This window comes from Neolamprologus brichardi, chromosome 11 (genome assembly GCF_056152115.1).
Source record: "Neolamprologus brichardi isolate AB-2024 chromosome 11, ASM5615211v1, whole genome shotgun sequence".
Taxonomy (NCBI): domain Eukaryota; kingdom Metazoa; phylum Chordata; class Actinopteri; order Cichliformes; family Cichlidae; genus Neolamprologus; species Neolamprologus brichardi.
Window position 1 is genome coordinate 7,861,358 of NC_142114.1, and position 18,905 is coordinate 7,880,262.

Consider the following 18,905-nt stretch of genomic DNA (forward strand, 5'->3'; position numbering starts at 1 on the left):
GCAAAAGCTGCATATGCATACATGCAGTTTCGTCACATTCACGCACGAGTCAGGATGCTTCGATTAAAGCGCTAGTGCCACGCATTCATTCTTTTTTCTTTTTTTTCCTGTGTGTAGTATAATGTTTAATCTGTTGTCATACTTGTCTGCTGAAATGGATCAAAAACACTGCTGGACTTATTTGTGTATTAATTGCCGGCAATTGACTAAATCCACCCAAAAATTATAGGAGTTGGACAGATTATTGTGAACTGACCTCACAGTGTGACATGATGCAGGATTGGATAGGCGTAGATTACCAGCAAATATACAGAGCATTTAAATTTCTATATAAAATGCAAGTAGAAATTAATCTTAACATGTTCGTCGTTTCAATAGTGCTGCTACTTCTACTAATGATGATGGTGATTTCATTGTATACTATCAGGCTGCCTTATATTTTCCAATGATCTATTTACATCCAAACAAAAATAATTTGTTATTAGAATTAAAATGTGCTTTGTCCTCTAAAACACCCTGTCTTGATGTCTATGCTGCTCTGCGTTTATCAATGAATTGCAGGTGTAAATACTCAGCGAACTCCTCGTGCTGCCAGGACGGAAAATGAAACGGCCTCTCCAGCTGGAAGAACAAGTGTTGTGTGGGCTCCCTGAAGTGGTGCAGCACTGGGTCATTGGAGAGCCACAGCGTGTTTGGGAACACAACAGTCTGTGTTTTTTTCAGCACAGCTTGTTGGATGAAGGGCCATTTCACAGGCATTATGGATTAATCTTTGGCAGGATCCCTCCAGGATCAAGCAAAACTGGGCGTTTAACCTCACGTGTCACGATAGAGAGTTCTCTGGTGACAAACCAGGACAGAGAGGATTGAACGTGACCCGCATTTCTCTGTAGATTCATTACTTGAGTCCTTCTTAAAAATAAAATATGGGTACACATCCTTCTTCAGGTAAGTGGTACCCATGGACAAATAAATAATTAAACTGCATTGATGTGAAGTGGAAAACCACCACACATTACTGTGTTATATCTCCCTGCTGATCACCCGATGTCCTGTTTAGGTACCAGAAAGTGACCGTTTGAACTGCGCTGCTGTGTCTGTCACTCCACCTTGCTGTCACCTGCACACAATCACAGATTCACAGCTGACACATCCCACCGCTGCTTATAAACTGTTCGTTACGCTCAATATTGAAATGCTTTCAAGTTCATTTTGACAGGAGGTGTGATTGACAGGTGTAAATTGAACAGTCTGGGTGCAAACAGAAAGACTGCTTATATGTATCCCAGCAGCTGTACATGTGTGAACTGTTTTATTAAATAAACGAATGGATGTGATCTGTTTTCTTGCATCATCAGATGAATTTTAAAGCGAGAATAATAAAAAGTGATAGTATTTCACGATCAATAGCTTTTCCAGACATACACGAAATCAAGAGATTGCCTTTTTAAATACATTAGATCTTTGACTTTTTTTTTTTTTTTTTTTTTACAGACGGTAAATATATATTTTTTAACCCTTTACCTGGACCTAGAGGTCAAACTAAACTGTAAGGTAAACCCAGCACATGTGAAGCACTTCCAGTTCCCTGTTGCCTTAATTTGACAAGGATACGCTATGTTTTGTTTATTTACTGGACTTAAATTGTGACTATTGGTATTGTGTGATAAAAATGAAATAATGAATCCATTATACAGACATTAACATTTTGAAGGGCCTGTGGAGCGAAAATTTGCATTTTTATTTATGCAAAAAAAAAAAAAACCCCAAACAAACTACAGTACAAGAAATATCATCTTCTACTCACACTAACATATGTTCCTCTGATTTTAGTGATGCCTGTCTAAATCAATTAATTCTTGGATTTCTGACTCAGTTAACCACAAATCACCGGCAACATAAACAGCTGGATTTTCACACTGGTTTTTAGAAGAGTTGTATTTTTAGAAGGGCTCTGTTTTGGTTGTGCACGCTATATAAATCCAAAGGCAGGTATGACTTTTAATGAAGGAGTTCACAAATACAACCTGTTTTTACAAGAGTGTACTTGTAAGCAAGTGAAGGCTTTAATGTAGGGGTGCCATCTAACTCAAGCATGGTTGTGTCAGACATTGCATTGTACCATTGTATCTCTTGTTCAAAGAGGGCTTTTTGTGATATGTTTTAATGTATTTTCTCACAGATTGCTCTTTTCAACATCTGCACCCACAAACACGCATCATGTTTGATATTAATTGTATATCGTGGAGATGTTGGAGGTTGAAAGCCCTCCTGGAGGAACCCATAGTTAAATGGAAATAGAAATCACAAGCCTGTCACCTAAACAATAATTACGCTGCCTTTCCACTGATATGTGTTTTGGAGTATAATTAGAAAATCTGAATGTCTCGTCATCCTGTTTTCGTGATTTTGTGCCTTTTTCGGCTGCGTGAGCACGCACCTGTTAGATAATGCGACTGCCAAGAAGCACAGTCATCAGATTTCAAACTTTGTGGCTATATATAACAGTGAGTGGCAGCAGTAATTGTCACTGTGGTTTGAAAGCTATTCCAAATGAAATCAATCACACGCTGGTACTGTAATTGTCTGTGTCGCAATCAGATGACACAGGGTGGAGTCATTCTATGTGATGCGCTCATATATTGTGTACGTATTGGCTCTGTTGTTGATTTCATTCCCATGCATCCTATTCAGGGACACTGCATTGACTGTTTTCAATTGGAGTTTGGCTTTCAGTAACCTATTCCACCCACGCACTGTAAATAAAGGTTAATGAAATAGCCTGTAGGCAGTTCACAGGAAAGGATTTACCTTTGTTTGCCCATGACATTGCTACCTGCAGAATGAAGGGGTACTGAAAAGGTACATTATCTGCTTTCATAACGTGGAGATTAAGGGACCGAACAGTGAGAGGACTTGCAAAGCATATTTAAATTTCCTATGTGGCCTATCCACCAAGTTACTTATTATTGAGCCAAATAGAAAGTGATCTGAAAATTAACAGCCACAACTCTGTGATCTCAGAATAAAGGAAAGATCAGACTACTCACTTGAAGGACCTTGGCGATGCCCATAGATCACTAATAATTTTAATGGCTGAATGTGCGTTCTAATGGACTCAGGAAATATGATTAATCTAAGTCTACAATATTTATAAGAAGTAATTCTGTTATAGCAATGCCCACATTGTTTGATCACTTATGACTTTAATGTGATTAATTGGCTGATCTCGTATTTTTTTCCAACTTAAATATGAAAACCACATTAATCACTTTTTATATTTTCTGCATATGTGAGATTTGGTGGTATTCACAAACAAGTCATGAGCCTTCCAGACATCACTGAACAGAACACAGGAAAGCCAATGAGAGGTGTTCCAACTTGCCCAGTGAGTTCTGTTTTATTTGCCCGGAGACATAAGCAGTTTCATAAAAGAAAGACCACAAACATTAGCTTGTTTGTTGAGCATTTAGTTTACAGCAAAGTACAGCAAAGCCAGCACCTCGTGTCACATATATCTTACAATCTTTTGTTAAGGAAACTAAGAAAACATCGCACTGACATTTTCTTTACATTACTTAATGTGTAATGTCTAAATGTGTGTTTTATTTGCCACAATTTGTCTCCTGACATTATTTAAAATTCAAAGAAACCAACAATGGCTTGGGCAAAATGCGGATGTTGTCTCTCTGAACATATATTAAATTATAATTTTGTCTAATTTAATTTGTTTTGTTTGTGTGTGTGTGTGTGTGTGTGTGTGTGTGTGTGCGGTTGTTGTTTTTTTGGTTTTTTTTTTAAGTTGGTTTGCTCAATTTTTCCATTTTTTTGTCTTTTGAGCAGGGACATGGTGATGGTAAGAGCAATGAAGGCCTCCATTTCTCCGTCTGTATAGACAAAGGTGACAAATGTGTGACTTTGTACACTAAAGGAAATTATCCTATGTTTCCAGAGTCCATGAGATTTAACTCGGGGGAAAGGAATCGGATTTCCCTTTTCGAGTCAGCCGGAACTTCATGCCATTGTGTATTCATACTCGTGCAGATGTGGAATTTGGCTAACTTTACCCTAAAAAATAAAGTATTTATCACAACCAACGCGTGTAGCTATCGAGCTTGGTAAATATATACAGAAGTGCGTAAACGCCAGACGAAATAAAGATAAAATATGGCTTCAGTTTCTACTTTATCCGAGCTCACGGCAGGATATGCGCGCACTCGAGGTGTTCTCCGGTCTATATAAACATGCCGCCATCTTACATTTTCCAGTCTCTGCTTTTCCGGCCAAGTCAGTTTCAGTTGCCTGTGGAGGGAGCGGACGAGGGCTCCCCGCTGACGCTCGGCTTCAATTTTTTCCTCGACTTTTTCCATTTCAGAGTATTTTTTTTACTCTCCAGGACCCGAGTGGACGGACTTGCTGTGTTGACAAGGGTAGGCTTCAACATTCAAACTATCGGCACCACTCAGTTTCTGTCTTTTCTGAATGCCAGCAGGAATGAGGACTGTTGTTGTGTGTGGACCGGCCGGGGGATGCTGCTGCTGCTGCTGCCGCCGCAGCTAGCGAGCGAGCCTGTCGCGGCATATATTGGGGATATGCCAGCCACCGCCTAATGGGAACATAACTGTTTTACCGACGACACTGGTTGACTCTTTAATAGCACGTGGTTTGTGTACGGCATTATAAGCAGTTGTTTACAATAGTCAGATTTACGCCACGGATCAATTGCCGCCCAGTTATTTGGAAACCGTAAGTGGGATTTCGGGAGTTAACGACTATGGCGTTTCCTAGCGTGTTTTAGTAGTTAACGTTAGCAGATGTTAGCCTAACTATTAGTTGGCTACATTCCACTATTCTGACTCATGTTTGCTCGAGTTGAGTATCGTCTGTGGGTCGTTTGTTTTTTGTTTTGTGCAGCTGCTTTAGTTTTAACAGACTGAGCTGAAGATAAAGATGCAACCGGGCTGAAAGCTCGGTATACGGTGGATTCCGTTGTTTTATGGCGTAAAGTTACTCGTTGAAGTTGCGAATGACGGTTAGTCGGGGTATGAAACACGTAAACGTTAGCGCAGATGTTTCGTCTGAAGTTTTAGTGCGTATTTCGAAAAACTTGGTTTAAACCTGGTGTTAAGTAGAGCTGATTTCTAGTAGAGTGGTCTTTCTTTAAGAAAAAAATAAGTCTATTTTAAATTGTTTAAAAAAGTTTATTTTAGGTCGTGGGCTCCAGTGTGTTTTCCACTCGTCCTTTTAAACAAAGACCGAAAAATTCCTCCCAGCCGTGGTGCTTTGGGAGGAAGACGAGGAGGAGCCAGAGTGTGAAATTTGAGTCAGTGGTGTTGGAGCAAGAAAGTCAGGGGCAGCCAGCAGCTGTGGAGGAGGAGGAGAGGGGTGGGGGCAGCAGCACGCTCACTTGGACCTTTTTGGATGGCGGCTCTCATTAGATTTGCGTGAAGTGTTCAGGTTTTAACGGGGTGCCAGAGTTTAGCTGGTAGGAACAGGCTCAGGCGGGTGTTTAATGAGGAAAAGTTGGGACGTCATCCTCCCCGACACAAAACGGCTCCCCAGCCTTCTGTGGAATAAAAGCTGTCCGTCCAGTGCGCTGCGGAGGCGGCACAGGTGCTGGCTTGGAAGTGTGTTTACATACCATTAATGGAGGTTTAATTTCTCAAGAAAGACTGCTCACAAAAGGATGTTGTCGTGCCCTCCAGCCGCTCCAGATTTGTTTTCCTTTCGTTCACGTGAAACTAAACTGGTTTTATTTTTAATGCATGCCTCATGTGTTTTTCTTGAATTTGTCGAATGTTTTCTCTCCTTGTGTACTTCTGCGGTCCCTCGGTGAAATCCCCGACCCAGTATACAGCGGAACGAATCTTACAAACCCGTCATCTCGTCAGCAACATTTTCTTCTGACGACGCACTGAAAATTTTAAGCTGAAAAACGTGGGTGTGGGTTACATACGAGAGCGGTAGTGGTTTTGAGGTCATCCACTTGACTATACAGCCTTTCCAGTGGCATTGCCATGACCTAATACTGTACTTTTTCTGTCTGTCATTGCCGGTCTTTGTGTTTGTCTGAGGTGGACTTAAGCGCGCTCGTTTAAACGGTATTACTGATCAATTTTCCATAAACTTGCGTATGTGATGCGACTCTCAAGAGAGGAAGTGATTGCACGCTCTGTACACAATGCGCCCTATTTTACCGCTTGAATCGCGATGGTAACTATTAAACGAACCAATAGGGAAAGTAACCCAAATTCCATGGATATTTTTTCGTGTTTGTCCACAGGCGTCCATCATTTTGCCGGTGATACACAGAAAAAGCCCTGCAGCGGCTGCAGGCATTCTTGCATTGTTGGCAGGCAGCAGTGAGTGCTGCTGACCCTGCACATTATGTGCTAAGCCCGTGGCAGCTCCCATCTTTCTGCCTGTGCCGATAATACAGCTTGTTTGGGTCATTTACGCATATGGATGTATTGAACTATTTTTTTTAATTTGTTTTACTTGTTTGTTTGTTTTTTAACATAAGTGCATATGCAGGAGTCAGATGGGTTTGCCTAATTTGTTGTCTTGTATTTAAGAAAGGCATTTCTTTGAAAATACAAAAACTACAAATTTCCATGTTGAAATTATGTATGATTATTAAATGGCAGGGAAATAAATTAAAGCCACTGTCCTTCAGAAGCAAGAAAAAACTGAATGTTTTTTTTCTTCTTTCCTCTAATGACATCATGTCACTGGCCTCTGAGCTCACCTGAAGTTCCCCCCTGGGGAACAGGAAATGGGATTAATTGGCTGCTTTGAATTTCAGTTGGGGACAAATTGATATGATTTGGTTTATTTAGTTTTTCACAAATTAAGACTGAAATAGACTGAACAGGGTTCCAGACAGTGACAAAAAAAGAGTAAATGGGTTGTGTTGGTACCCCACCATCACAGGATGTGACTGCTAGCTGCTCTGGTTGCCTGAACTGGTGAAGAGAAAGTTTCCACTGTGATAAGCAAATACCTTTGTACAGTGTACTGTGGGGACTGTAGCCCCTTCATTGTAGCGTCTTTAAACTTGATACCCTAGTCCAGACCACAGGGACAAGGTAAAGACCTAAACAGTGAAATGGAGAGCAGCGGTATGCAGTAGGGTCTTGAATTAAATGGACATGAACAAATATCTGTTACTAGTTTTTCAATTCTTTTCCCCGTTGCATTTGGACCTCATTTGGCTGTGTGTTCTCTCAGCACTTTATCAACAGAGCGAAGGCCAACAGTTATAAAATGTGGAACAAGTAGGTACTAACACCCATGGACGGCTAGAAGCTCTGACTACAATGCACAGAAACTTGATGTTTAGATCAATGTTATGGAAATGTTCAGTCACGTTTTGACTGTGTCAGTCTTTACATCAGTGCAAAAGTAGGGCACCTGAGTTTCAGTGGCATGCAAGGTTGATGAATATGCTGAAGCAAAGAAACCGGGTGTGAATAAATCATGTAGAGTTCGTAGCGCCGGTATTACCAGATGAAATTTTCTCATTGTTCATAAAAATATTTTTGTTTTTGTTAGTGACATTTTACAAGGTGCCACAGTGGACTTTCGTGGACTAACTAGCGGCTCACATCTTGATTTATTTGTTGGTTAGGTTTCTTTGTGAACACTGTCAGTCATCTGGTTTAGTCCCTCTTCCTCACTGAGATGCCTTCGGTGCAATTAAGAGCTACATGTGGAGACGTCCTGCTGGTTCAAAGAGTCGAGGTTCTGCCATGTGAAACAAATCAAGTCCTCTCTTGAACACTTGTTCTTTAATTCCCTTCACTTATTTCTTTATTTTTTTATGCACCATAAAAATTAAGCAATATGGCATTCAGATCTATTTGGATACTCAGATGTGCTCTCTCTCTGCAGTAACTAGAGGCAGCCTGTTGGAACAGTTTGTTCTCTGGCCAGCTCCTTAAAACAATGTTTCACTATGTTATGTCATTTAAACATTAATGAACGTTGCTTCTCTTTTTGAGCAGCATGTTTTCTCACTATTTATCAGGACAGTGTCACAGTCACTGTTCCCAAAATCAGTCCTGTGCTGCAGCAGTCTAAACCTTGTTGTTTGAATGTTGACCTGGAACCTATCATAACTTCACCAGCGCACGATTCTCGATATTTCTGTTCTCTTTTCTGTGATATCTGCCTAGAAGACTTATGGAATATAACTTCCTCTGTTCCTTCAGCTCTCTTGGGGTACATAGATCTGGATTTATTCTGTATACGTACTGTATATTACACAAGACAGTCATCCGACTCTGGTGACTAGTGTGTCACTCATTTGTCATCTGGTTTCAGTTTTGTGGCTTTCAACTCCACCAGGCACGACTACATATTGGATTTCACATCTGGCTTCAAAGAAACCTGTTCAGATTTTTGTGGCCGGTTTGACATCTAGGAACGCATACTGTAATGATTTTTTTTGTTGTTGTTCTTTATAGTGACTTTAGGGTAAGGCTGCCATTTGTGAACCACAGTTTAATGCCAGACTTTGCTTGTTTAGCCCATCACAAAAAAACTCCAAAAAAACCTACTGGCTCAGTTTCCAAAGCCAGATGTAAAGAACCACTTTTCCACCAGTGTGAATCATAAATTGTTCCATTATGTGCTTTGATTGTATGTCTGATTTGTATGGGATATGTGGCTCCCATTAGGAGCAAGCTGGGTTATGTGAGGGCAGGACTACAATGGCGGGAGGATGGCGTGTGAACAGTGAATTTGAGTTGGTGCCTTTGTGGTTAGAAGCAGCAGTCTTGGAGCATGACTCAAGATCAGGTTTTAATGATACAGCTGAGCTAAGGTGGTGTGGTTGAGGAGGAAAGTAATTCAGAGCAGTAGTTTAACTGTCATTGAGTATATTTGCATGCTGGCAGCCACTGAACCCAAGCAACTCCTACACACTCACTGGCATTCATACTGGACTGCCTTTTTTTTGTCTGCCACTGCTGTGAATTTGTCTTCCATTTGGTCTTTTGTCATCCTTTTTTAGCATAACTTGCTGGGAAGAAAAGCTATTAAACTCAAGCTTATGGTGATGTGTTGCTGTTTTTCTTGTTTGATTTTAAACTAGGTATTTTTAGCAGAGTGTATATACAGAGTGTATTATGTACCTTTTGGGCACTTGTACACAGAGTATAATCTACAAATATATGTACATCTAGATGACTACAGAGTTGATTAAAAACAAGCCAAATTCTCTACTGCTGTCAGATAAATACAGTCCACAGGCCTGTAATCAAAACCCGTGTGTGTGTGTGAGAGAGAGAGAGAGAGTACTGCCCCCTAAAAGATTAGATCGTAATCAACAAGAAGAATCTTAGTTCAAGGTTTAAAACAAGCTACAGTATGTTGGTTAGTCCACCGAAAGTAGCATCATTCAGACACAAACATTAGTCTTTCCTCAGCTGATTCTGTGGTTATTGGATTGTAATTAAATGATGAATTCTAGCCTGGGATCATTGAGAGGAAGAAATACTCGAAGGTGACTTTCTAACTCAGCAGAGAGTTGTGTTAACCTTCTTGCTGGTGTCCATGACACAGTCATCGCCAATTTGTTAGTATCAGTAATGGTTTTTAAAACGTTATTTGTATTTCTCTGTAATGTAGTACATTCATAACAATGTTATGACATTTTCTCCCAGAAGTAGAACTTGTAGCTCATTTCTGCAGAGCATTAGACGGCTTTAACTAGAAAGAAAATCTTTCCTTCATATATGACTGTCACTGGACATTAGTTGACAAAATACAAATAAGTAGGCAAACTATATGTCAAATATTTTTTGCATTCATTTAAAACATTTTTTTTCAAGAACTAAAACTGCCACACACCTTTTGCTGTAAGGAAAGCTTGCTCACAATTTGAGTAATTTGAAAATCTAAAATGTTTTTTGTGAAAAATTAGGTTACTTTGATTAGCACTGTTAGTTTGACTGACCTAAATCTGCAGTTGTGTAAAGATTGAAGTGCCTATGTTCAGCCATGCAGGAGAGAAGGGTGTGCTTCATGTGGACACAGCTTCCAGGTCTGAGGGTGAATCAAACACGGAGGGACTTAAACATGCCTTCTTTCTAATGGCCACCAGGGGGAAGAGATTCTGGTGGTAACAAGACTTTGTTTATCTATTTTTGTTGATGTAGTTGAGCTGTAGTTGAGGAAATGCTATGGTTGTAACTACCTGTGCTTTCTTTACCAGAATTAATTTATGGCTTTGTGCACCTCTGGTATTAGAGCGTGCCTGAACTTATGTGGTGATTTGAAAGGGATTTGGTCTCTGATTTTCCTGCTCCATAACCACAGGTGTACTTTTGAAAGGGTTTGATGAAAGGATTTGAGACTCCATGGATACACAGCCCCTGTTTATGTCTCATTTTAGCAGATATTTTCTTAGGCCTTTTCCCCAGTCTCCATTTTATGCTTTCCTGCCATAACATTTATCTTCGAGTATAATTTGAAAATGCCTCTCTCAGTTTGCCGTGCTTTTTTTCCCCAAATTAATCCCCGTTTGCCTGCTCTACCCTTCTCCTGCCATTGCCAGTGTTTACTTTCCTGCAGAGCGTTTCCAGCTTCAAAGCAAGTGCAGGAATGTGAATGCCCCCTCCCACCCCTGCCTCCTTTCTCCACCCAGTGCTCTACTTCCCCTGTCCTTCCTCACCTAAATAGTTGGTAGCAGCTACATTTAATGGTAGCCTTGTGTGTGTTGCTGTTTGCACGACTGGCTTAAAAGGGAAGAGGAAACCTAAGAACGGGAGGAGACAGGAAAGAAAGCACTGGAAAGTCACTTCTCTAGACTCTATTTTTTTTTTTTTTTTTAAAAACGTCTATTAATTTCAGTCTAATTTTTTTTTTCTCTGCGTTTACATCTGCTTTGGTCTTGTATATGTGTTTAGTGTAAAATGGTTGGTGATTTAATGGCTGTGAATGGTGTAGAGAAGGTAGCTGAATAGCTGAAATGATTTTTTTTTTTCCTGTTACAGATCAGGAAGCTGTGTCAGCCACGGTTTGAGAAAGGAACATGGCTTCCCAGGGTGAGTTTGAGTCCCCCTTAATTAAGTTCCCACCCTTTGCTTCTTCCTCAGTCACACATGCAGTGTATTAAACTTTACAGCAGACCAAAGTTACAGCTTGGCTTGGTAGAGATTTATGTTGCCATTAAAGCACGTTGAATTAGTTATTGATTTCAATTTGAAACTTGGGGCACATGTAAAATCCAACTTCATGCTTCAGGAGTCTTTTACTGGTAAATCGTACTACACTGAATTATGAAAAAACTGGAAAATAATAGTAGGACAGAAATCTATTCACTGCAGAGGCTATTAACCATTGCTGATGCACTCACCCTGTGACATCAGCACACCACTGTTATTACTTTTAAAGTTAGCCTTGTCTTTGAAAAGCTCAAGCCTTTGACAAAATTGGATAGTTGGAATTAATCACTTAAAGTCTGTAACTCTACACATCCTTTGAAATTACAGAATAGACTTTTTGTTGAATGCATGCCTTTCTCTTTCCAGCTGATCTGATGGAACTAGACATGGCCATGGAGCCAGACCGTAAGGCAGCAGTCAGTCACTGGCAGCAACAGTCCTACCTGGATTCAGGCATCCACTCAGGGGCCACCACAACTGCTCCATCCCTCAGTGGGAAGGGCAACCCTGAGGAAGATGATGTTGACAGCAACCAGGTCATGTATGAGTGGGAGCAGGGCTTCAACCAGAACTTCTCCCAAGAGCAAGTACAAGGTAGGTTATAATGCTGGTGATCTTTTCAAGGAAGGTCACGGGTGACCCGTTTGGCAAATCATACAAAGCTGGTCTTGTTTGCTTTTAGACCTAGATGGTCAGTATGCCATGACACGTGCCCAGCGGGTTCGTGCAGCAATGTTCCCAGAGACTCTTGAGGAGGGCATGCAGATCCCTTCTACACAGTATGATGCAGCAAACCCCACCAATGTCCAGAGGCTGGCAGAGCCGTCACAAATGCTCAAACATGCTGTGGTCAATCTGATCAACTATCAAGATGATGCTGAGCTGGCAACAAGAGCAATACCAGAGCTCACCAAACTTCTCAATGATGAGGACCAGGTGAATATGTTTGTGGCTCAGAACTGTCTCAGAAGTAATTTTGTTCTCTTTGATATGATTCGCTAATGTTAGTTTTCATCCCTTCCAGGTTGTAGTAAACAAAGCAGCAGTGATGGTTAACCAGCTTTCAAAGAAAGAAGCTTCTCGCCACGCTATTATGCGCTCACCTCAGATGGTATCTGCTATTGTGAGGACCATGCAGAACACAAACGATGTGGAAACAGCTCGCTGCACTGCAGGAACACTGCACAACCTTTCCCATCACAGAGAGGGACTGCTGGCTATCTTCAAGTCAGGAGGAATACCAGCTCTAGTTAAAATGCTGGGGTATGTAGGAGGAGAGTGGAGGCATACTTTTGCCCCTTCCTCTCTGGGTCTACATTTGTCTGCTGTACTTTAGCTCAACAGTGCATGAAGCAGAGCAATGTTTTGATCAGAGACAAGGAAATCATCACACCATGATTTTTGGCCAAAGCTGACATGAAGAAATTGTCTCAGTTCACTGAGACTCAGTTCACTGAGAGGAAGGACAGCAGAGAAACTTTATCTGTATATCTGTTAGTAATTTTCCAGTAATTGAGTAATCTTCTCTTCTGCAGTTCACCAGTGGACTCTATCCTGTTCTATGCCATCACCACCCTCCACAACCTTCTCCTGCACCAGGAAGGAGCCAAGATGGCTGTTCGTTTAGCTGGCGGGCTACAGAAAATGGTGGCTCTGCTCAGCAAAACCAATGTCAAGTTTCTGGCCATCACCACTGACTGTCTCCAAATACTGGCCTATGGAAACCAGGAAAGCAAGGTGAGGGGGCTAGTGTGTTGAAACCTGTTGAGGCAAGAAACTGACTTATGTACGAGTAACACTCTGCAGTGTGTTACTCTGGATTTGACACTCAGATCAACATATTTGTTTGCTTTCTGTTTGTGTAGTTGATAATCCTGGCCAGTGGTGGCCCCCAGGCCCTCGTCAACATCATGAGAACTTATACCTATGAGAAGCTGTTGTGGACCACAAGCCGTGTCCTCAAGGTTCTGTCGGTGTGCTCCAGTAACAAGCCTGCCATTGTAGAGGCTGGTATGTTTTATAAACTTGCAGTACAGAAAACTCAACACCACAAAGTTGATTCATTTTGAAATGTATTTTCTTACCTTGCGTATGTAAACACTATGTGCTCTTGATTTCCTTCTGTTAGGAGGCATGCAGGCTCTGGGACTCCACCTGACAGATCCCAGCCAGAGACTGGTCCAGAACTGTCTCTGGACTCTCAGGAACTTGTCAGATGCTGCCACCAAACAGGTGAGGCAAGCTGCCCCATTACCAGTACCTGTGTGTTAATCATTAGTTTCAGGCTGCGAAATGCATCAGAAGACATTTAAAGTGACTTTTTGTTGATGCTATTTATCAATCCTTATACCCAGGAGGGAATGGAGGGTCTGCTAGGAACTCTGGTGCAGCTGCTTGGCAGTGATGACATTAATGTGGTGACCTGTGCGGCTGGCATCTTGTCTAATCTGACCTGCAACAACTACAAGAACAAGATGATGGTGTGCCAGGTGAGCACTTTATTTATTTTTTGCAAAGGAAAATGTAAAATTTCTATAATACAAAGTGATGTGTTTTAACTAGCAGTTTTTCTCATTTAAAAAAAAAAATATATAAAAATTTAGTTTTAAATCTGTATTTAAATTATAGGCCCAGATTTTCTGCTGCATTCACAATCTGCCACCTTATTTGTTCCTCTCTAGGTTGGAGGCATTGAGGCATTGGTTCGCACGGTGCTTCGGGCTGGAGACAGAGAAGACATCACAGAGCCAGCTATTTGTGCCCTGCGTCACCTCACCTCTCGACACCAGGATGCTGAGATGGCACAGAACGCTGTCAGACTGCACTATGGCCTGCCTGTAGTCGTCAAATTACTGCACCCGCCATCACACTGGCCACTCATCAAGGTACACACAGAGAGACTTGGCAGCAGCACTCTGTAAGCTGCTCTTCATAATGCCAGCCACTCATGCTGCTCTTCATTTAGTGCAGTGAAAATCACTTCACTCTTAACTACGTTTTGATGCTAAAATAATGAGCTGAATATTGTAGGCTGTCATAAACATGTCAGTCATTTTCACTGGTATATTACATGTACTGATGGACAAGAAAATAAGATTTTTTTGTTCAAGTGCAATCAGCTTGTTTAATAATTGACTTTAAGATGAGAAAATAAGTTGAAATAATATTTTTCAGTAAATCTGTCTACAAATATACATCAAGACAAAGGTTTTCTGCATGGTTCTGGATTATGGGTGGCTAACGGGTAACCTGAGAGTGACATTAAAATTGTGGTTAAATGACACAACTGTGTTCTTCTGTCAGGCTACAGTTGGTCTGATCCGTAACCTGGCTCTCTGCCCTGCAAACCACGCCCCTTTGAGGGAGCAGGGCGCCATCCCCAGACTGGTTCAGCTGCTGGTCAGAGCACATCAAGACACACAAAGACGCACCAGCATGGGAGGCACACAGCAGCAGTTTGTGGTAAGAGCACACATACTCTCATCATTTCAATTCACACAGCTTTAATAAATACCAGTCCATGGTGCCTGGAATTCACTGAGAGAGCAGTAGTTCTCAGTACTACCCGGTCTACTAAGAAGTCTGTAGAGAGAGATGCTGCAAGTGCACTGATCTTGCGCTGTTTGTTTATTAGGAGGGAGTACGTATGGAGGAAATTGTGGAAGGGTGTACAGGAGCACTTCACATCCTGGCCAGAGATGTCCACAACAGAATAGTCATCAGAGGACTCAACACCATTCCACTCTTTGTACAGGTCAGTCTGCAGATTTAACCTCAAAAAGTAAAACAATATAATTTAACCAAGATTACGGATGATATTTTTAGTATTGAGATTAATTTGTTTGAAGCTTGTCTGGATTAAACAGGGGAACTGGGTTAGAAAAATGATCCCAGATAGAAGTTGTTTGGGTGGATGCATGAGGTGGTTCTCCAGAGGGAACAAATTATAGTGTCATGAGGCTGCATCTGTGGAGGCTCAGTATTTATTTATTTTTTTTCCACTAAGCTGTTGGTCTGTGTTTGTGTGCAGCTGCTGTATTCTCCCATTGAGAACATCCAGCGTGTAGCAGCAGGCGTCCTGTGTGAGCTCGCTCAGGATAAAGAGGCCGCTGAGGCCATCGAAGCTGAGGGAGCCACTGCTCCACTCACAGAGCTGTTGCACAGCCGCAATGAAGGAGTTGGTATGTACCCAAAACACTCATTTACACAACGCTATCAGTCCCATAATAGCTGCATTTAACTATGCAGATGTTCAGAAGTGCCAGTCTAACTGTGCAATGAGGGGATTTAATTGGATAACACGCTGGCACTTGGAAATAATTGTTTGTGTTTTCCTGGAAGACTCTTTAGTGTGATGTGGACCTAAAGTGGCATCTTGAAAATTTGCAGCTCTAGCAGTTCAATGTAGCTACTGCTTTTTGTTCAGTAACTCTGTGACATTCCAGGCTCATCTGCTATCATGCAGAGATGCACTGTGGGCTTGTGTTGTAGCACATTGTTGAAGAATCTAAGTAGGAGCCAAGCTTGCTCTTAAAACAGTTATATTTATGGTGACAACTTCATTATACTGCCTCTAAATGATGCGGAGAACGCTAGTTGCATAAACTTTCTAGTTATGGATAATACCTAGTCTCTTTTGTTTACCCTGATAGCTGTATTATGGCTGTTTTAAGTGCTTTTGTTTTTAAAGGCTAAAAATGTGTTGGCTAAGCAGTCATGCTTCCATCTTTCTCAGCCACATACGCAGCAGCAGTTTTGTTCCGTATGTCAGAGGACAAACCTCAAGACTACAAGAAGCGCCTCTCTGTAGAACTCACCAGCTCGCTCTTCAGGACAGAACCAATGGCCTGGAATGAGGTGTGACACACTTTTACACAAACTGCGTAATGCTTATTTACATTGTGTAGTCAGTTACAAAGACATGCACAAGAGTTTGTGTAATTGAAACTTTGTCAAATGTTTGCCATGTGTTGCTCTGCAGACAGCAGATCTGGGTTTGGATATCGGAGCTCAGGGTGAGCCTCTGGGCTACAGACCAGAAGGTAAGTCACTCATTTGACACTTGCAAGCAAAGCAGAAGACAAAGGCTTCCCAACTATTACTGCAGTCAAGATAAAAACAGTTGAGCTAATTATCAAACTGGGGATGCTCTAAATGCCTTCTTTGGAAGTCTTTGTACATCTGTGGGCTTAATTTATTATTAAGTTGATATACTCATCTTATCAAAAATGTGATCTGATCTTCATCAGAGTCAAAATTACAGATACGCAATCTGACACAGCTATTACAAATTTGTGTGTCACTAATGAACTTGAAAATATGACTGAAGTAAACCACTTGACCAACAACTTTTCTAAAGATCTACTTGGGGTCGAGATCTTCTAATGAGCTGACACTCAATGTTTGAGTGTTTCATCTTGACCCAACTGAGATGATGATGCATGACCTGAAGGAGGTCTACTGTTAGATATTAGCAAACTAAAAACAGTTCATGTTCCTCCTCAGTGTTGTGCAGCTTTATTATAAACAACTACACGAGACATCAGATGTAGGTTGGTGCTGTTACAGAAGCTTCTAGGAGTTTTTAAATTTAAGGATCCACTTAAATGTTCCAGTCTGTACTAAGTGATTCCTCAGCATGTTCCAGAAAGACATGAGAAGTGTGTTACTACTTCAGTCAAATTGTTCAAAATGGTCTTTAATCCTGACCTGGCTGAAGATCAGACCATCTCTTTAATTATTACCGGTGTCCAGGATTTTGGACACTGCCAATCAGTAGGCTAGAGGGCAAGCTGGCGTTGGTTTTAATTTGCACTGCTCTCCAATTCTCCAGCAGTAACAGCTTTAATTGACTCTTCGTCAGCCAAATGAAAACAGACTTGATGTTGATAGATTTAGAAAAGGCCCTGGCTACTGCAGATGCATTCCTGTTGGTGGAAACAACTAAACAGTGACCTGAAGCACAAGTTTAGCTGAAATAAGAGTTAACAGCTGTGGTTTGATTTGGTCTGCTGGAGGGTTGACCGTGTGCTGTGTTGATTTGCAGTGTTACATTTCAGTGATCATACTACTGTGTGTCAGCTTGGTTTGTTAACTTGCTTCTAACAACTGCTCTGCTTCACCTGCGTCTCCTCCATCCATTCCTCCTCCACCAGACCCAAGTTACCGTTCTTTCCATTCGGGGGGTTACGGAGGGGACACAATGGGTATGGAACCCATGATGGATCATGACTTGGGTGGAGGGCACCACCCTGGCCAGGACTACCCCCCTGTAGAAGGGCTGCCTGACCTGGGACATGCCCAGGAACTGATAGAGGGCCTGCCACCTGGCGACTCAAACCAACTGGCCTGGTTTGATACCGACCTGTAAATACCAAGACCAACATTACACTACACTTTCTACTAGGTAAGATTTACTTGGTACCCCCAACTCTGTGGCCTCATGTCAGCTTCTGGATAAAGAGCCCGAGGACTGGGGGAAGTGTCGGTTTACTCCTTGTGCCTGCTGCATGTTCAGACTGCTCCAAATTACAAAGCTGTGTGATGTGGTGTCTGTGAAGTTACTTTGACTAGTATTTGATCTGTATGTGTGGTCCTTCACCCAATGCCTGCCATGCCTCCTCCCACCGCTCATTTCTCCTCTGCTCTCCCCTTGCAGCTGTATCATGTGATCTGGATGAACCTGCATCGTGATTCGCCCATATGGAGGAGGCGAGGTTTCAGAAGTGCCTGAAGATGACTCAACAACAGCAAGCAGAGTTTCCCGTCTACGGGGACTCCATTGGGACAAACTAGATTTGAGTGCGGTTTGGTTCTGGTTTCAGCCTGATGGGGGCTGACCTCAAATCCTGACATGACACACAGATTTTTCAATAATTAGTTTTCAAATCCCTTTTAATGTTTTTTTTTTTTTTCATTTTTACTTTATTTTTACTTTTTTATTCCGTTTTCCTTAAGTCTGTAATGGTACAACTGAATCTAGCTTGCTTTTTCCATTATTCTGAATTATGATACTCATCTCTTGTTTTTGCAGTCCCTTGTATTTTCAGTCTCTGGTAGTGTTGAGTTATTATTTTTATTTTATTTTATTTTTTTTAGTGGTAATGCTCCATCCAAGTAAAGGATCTGATCACATTTTAAATGGTGTCCAAACACTAAAGTTAATCAGTTGAATTGTATTCTGATGATCAAGTGTAACATTGTGTAGCTTTTGTATAAAAACATGAATTGGAAATCATGGTCCAAATATCAAGCTATTTTCTTGCTTTAAAGGGAGACACTGATGTCTCTGCTGTTCCAAAGGGGGTGTAGCTGACCTAGCTGGGTGGGAGTGTCTGAAAGGACAGGGGTGGAGGAGGGCTCCTATTGGTCTGCTGTAAGTGGGTGGGGTAGTGAGAGGAGCTGGTTGCTGTAGCCTGCTGTGTTCTGAAACAATAAAATGGACTGTCATTTCAACTGTATGCCTTTAAGTCTCATTTCTACTCAAATCAAGATTAACATGAGACACTAATAACACTTGAAGTCGTTTCAGGGAGCAGGGGTATCAAACATAAGGCCTGGGGCCAAGAATTGGCCTGACAGACAAACATTTGGCCCACCAGACAGCTTTGGAAATTGTAGAAGGGCATAAACCTCGGACCTAACTATTTAATACATTTTAGTTTTTCCTGCTGACAGACCTCCCGCGTACTAGACTAAAAGATTTTCGTTGTTTACAAAGGCTCCACAGTGAAA

The 18,905-nt window shown here is 41.6% G+C and overlaps 1 protein-coding gene across 4 annotated transcripts in view; it reads left to right on the forward strand.

Moving 5' to 3' along the window:
• Window positions 1-18,626, forward strand: part of ctnnb1 (catenin (cadherin-associated protein), beta 1) — a 39,507-nt gene extending 20,881 nt beyond the window's left edge. For 2 of the 4 annotated variants that reach the window (XM_035909512.2, XM_035909511.2), the window contains exons 2-17: window positions 11,001-11,051; window positions 11,538-11,765; window positions 11,854-12,107; window positions 12,196-12,434; window positions 12,707-12,908; window positions 13,037-13,181; window positions 13,300-13,403; window positions 13,526-13,660; window positions 13,853-14,056; window positions 14,475-14,633; window positions 14,806-14,925; window positions 15,202-15,352; window positions 15,907-16,028; window positions 16,153-16,213; window positions 17,327-17,577; window positions 17,830-18,626. In XM_035909512.2, coding sequence (XP_035765405.1) covers window positions 11,039-11,051; window positions 11,538-11,765; window positions 11,854-12,107; window positions 12,196-12,434; window positions 12,707-12,908; window positions 13,037-13,181; window positions 13,300-13,403; window positions 13,526-13,660; window positions 13,853-14,056; window positions 14,475-14,633; window positions 14,806-14,925; window positions 15,202-15,352; window positions 15,907-16,028; window positions 16,153-16,213; window positions 17,327-17,541 — 2,352 coding nt within the window. In that variant the 5' untranslated portion in view covers window positions 11,001-11,038 and the 3' untranslated portion in view covers window positions 17,542-17,577; window positions 17,830-18,626. Of the gene's footprint in view, window positions 1-4,272; window positions 4,431-11,000; window positions 11,052-11,537; window positions 11,766-11,853; window positions 12,108-12,195; window positions 12,435-12,706; window positions 12,909-13,036; window positions 13,182-13,299; window positions 13,404-13,525; window positions 13,661-13,852; window positions 14,057-14,474; window positions 14,634-14,805; window positions 14,926-15,201; window positions 15,353-15,906; window positions 16,029-16,152; window positions 16,214-17,326; window positions 17,578-17,829 lie in introns of those variants that run through there. The other 2 variants (XM_006794904.2, XM_035909513.2) reach the window with 2 other exon arrangements.
• Window positions 18,627-18,905: the final 279 nt, after the last annotated feature.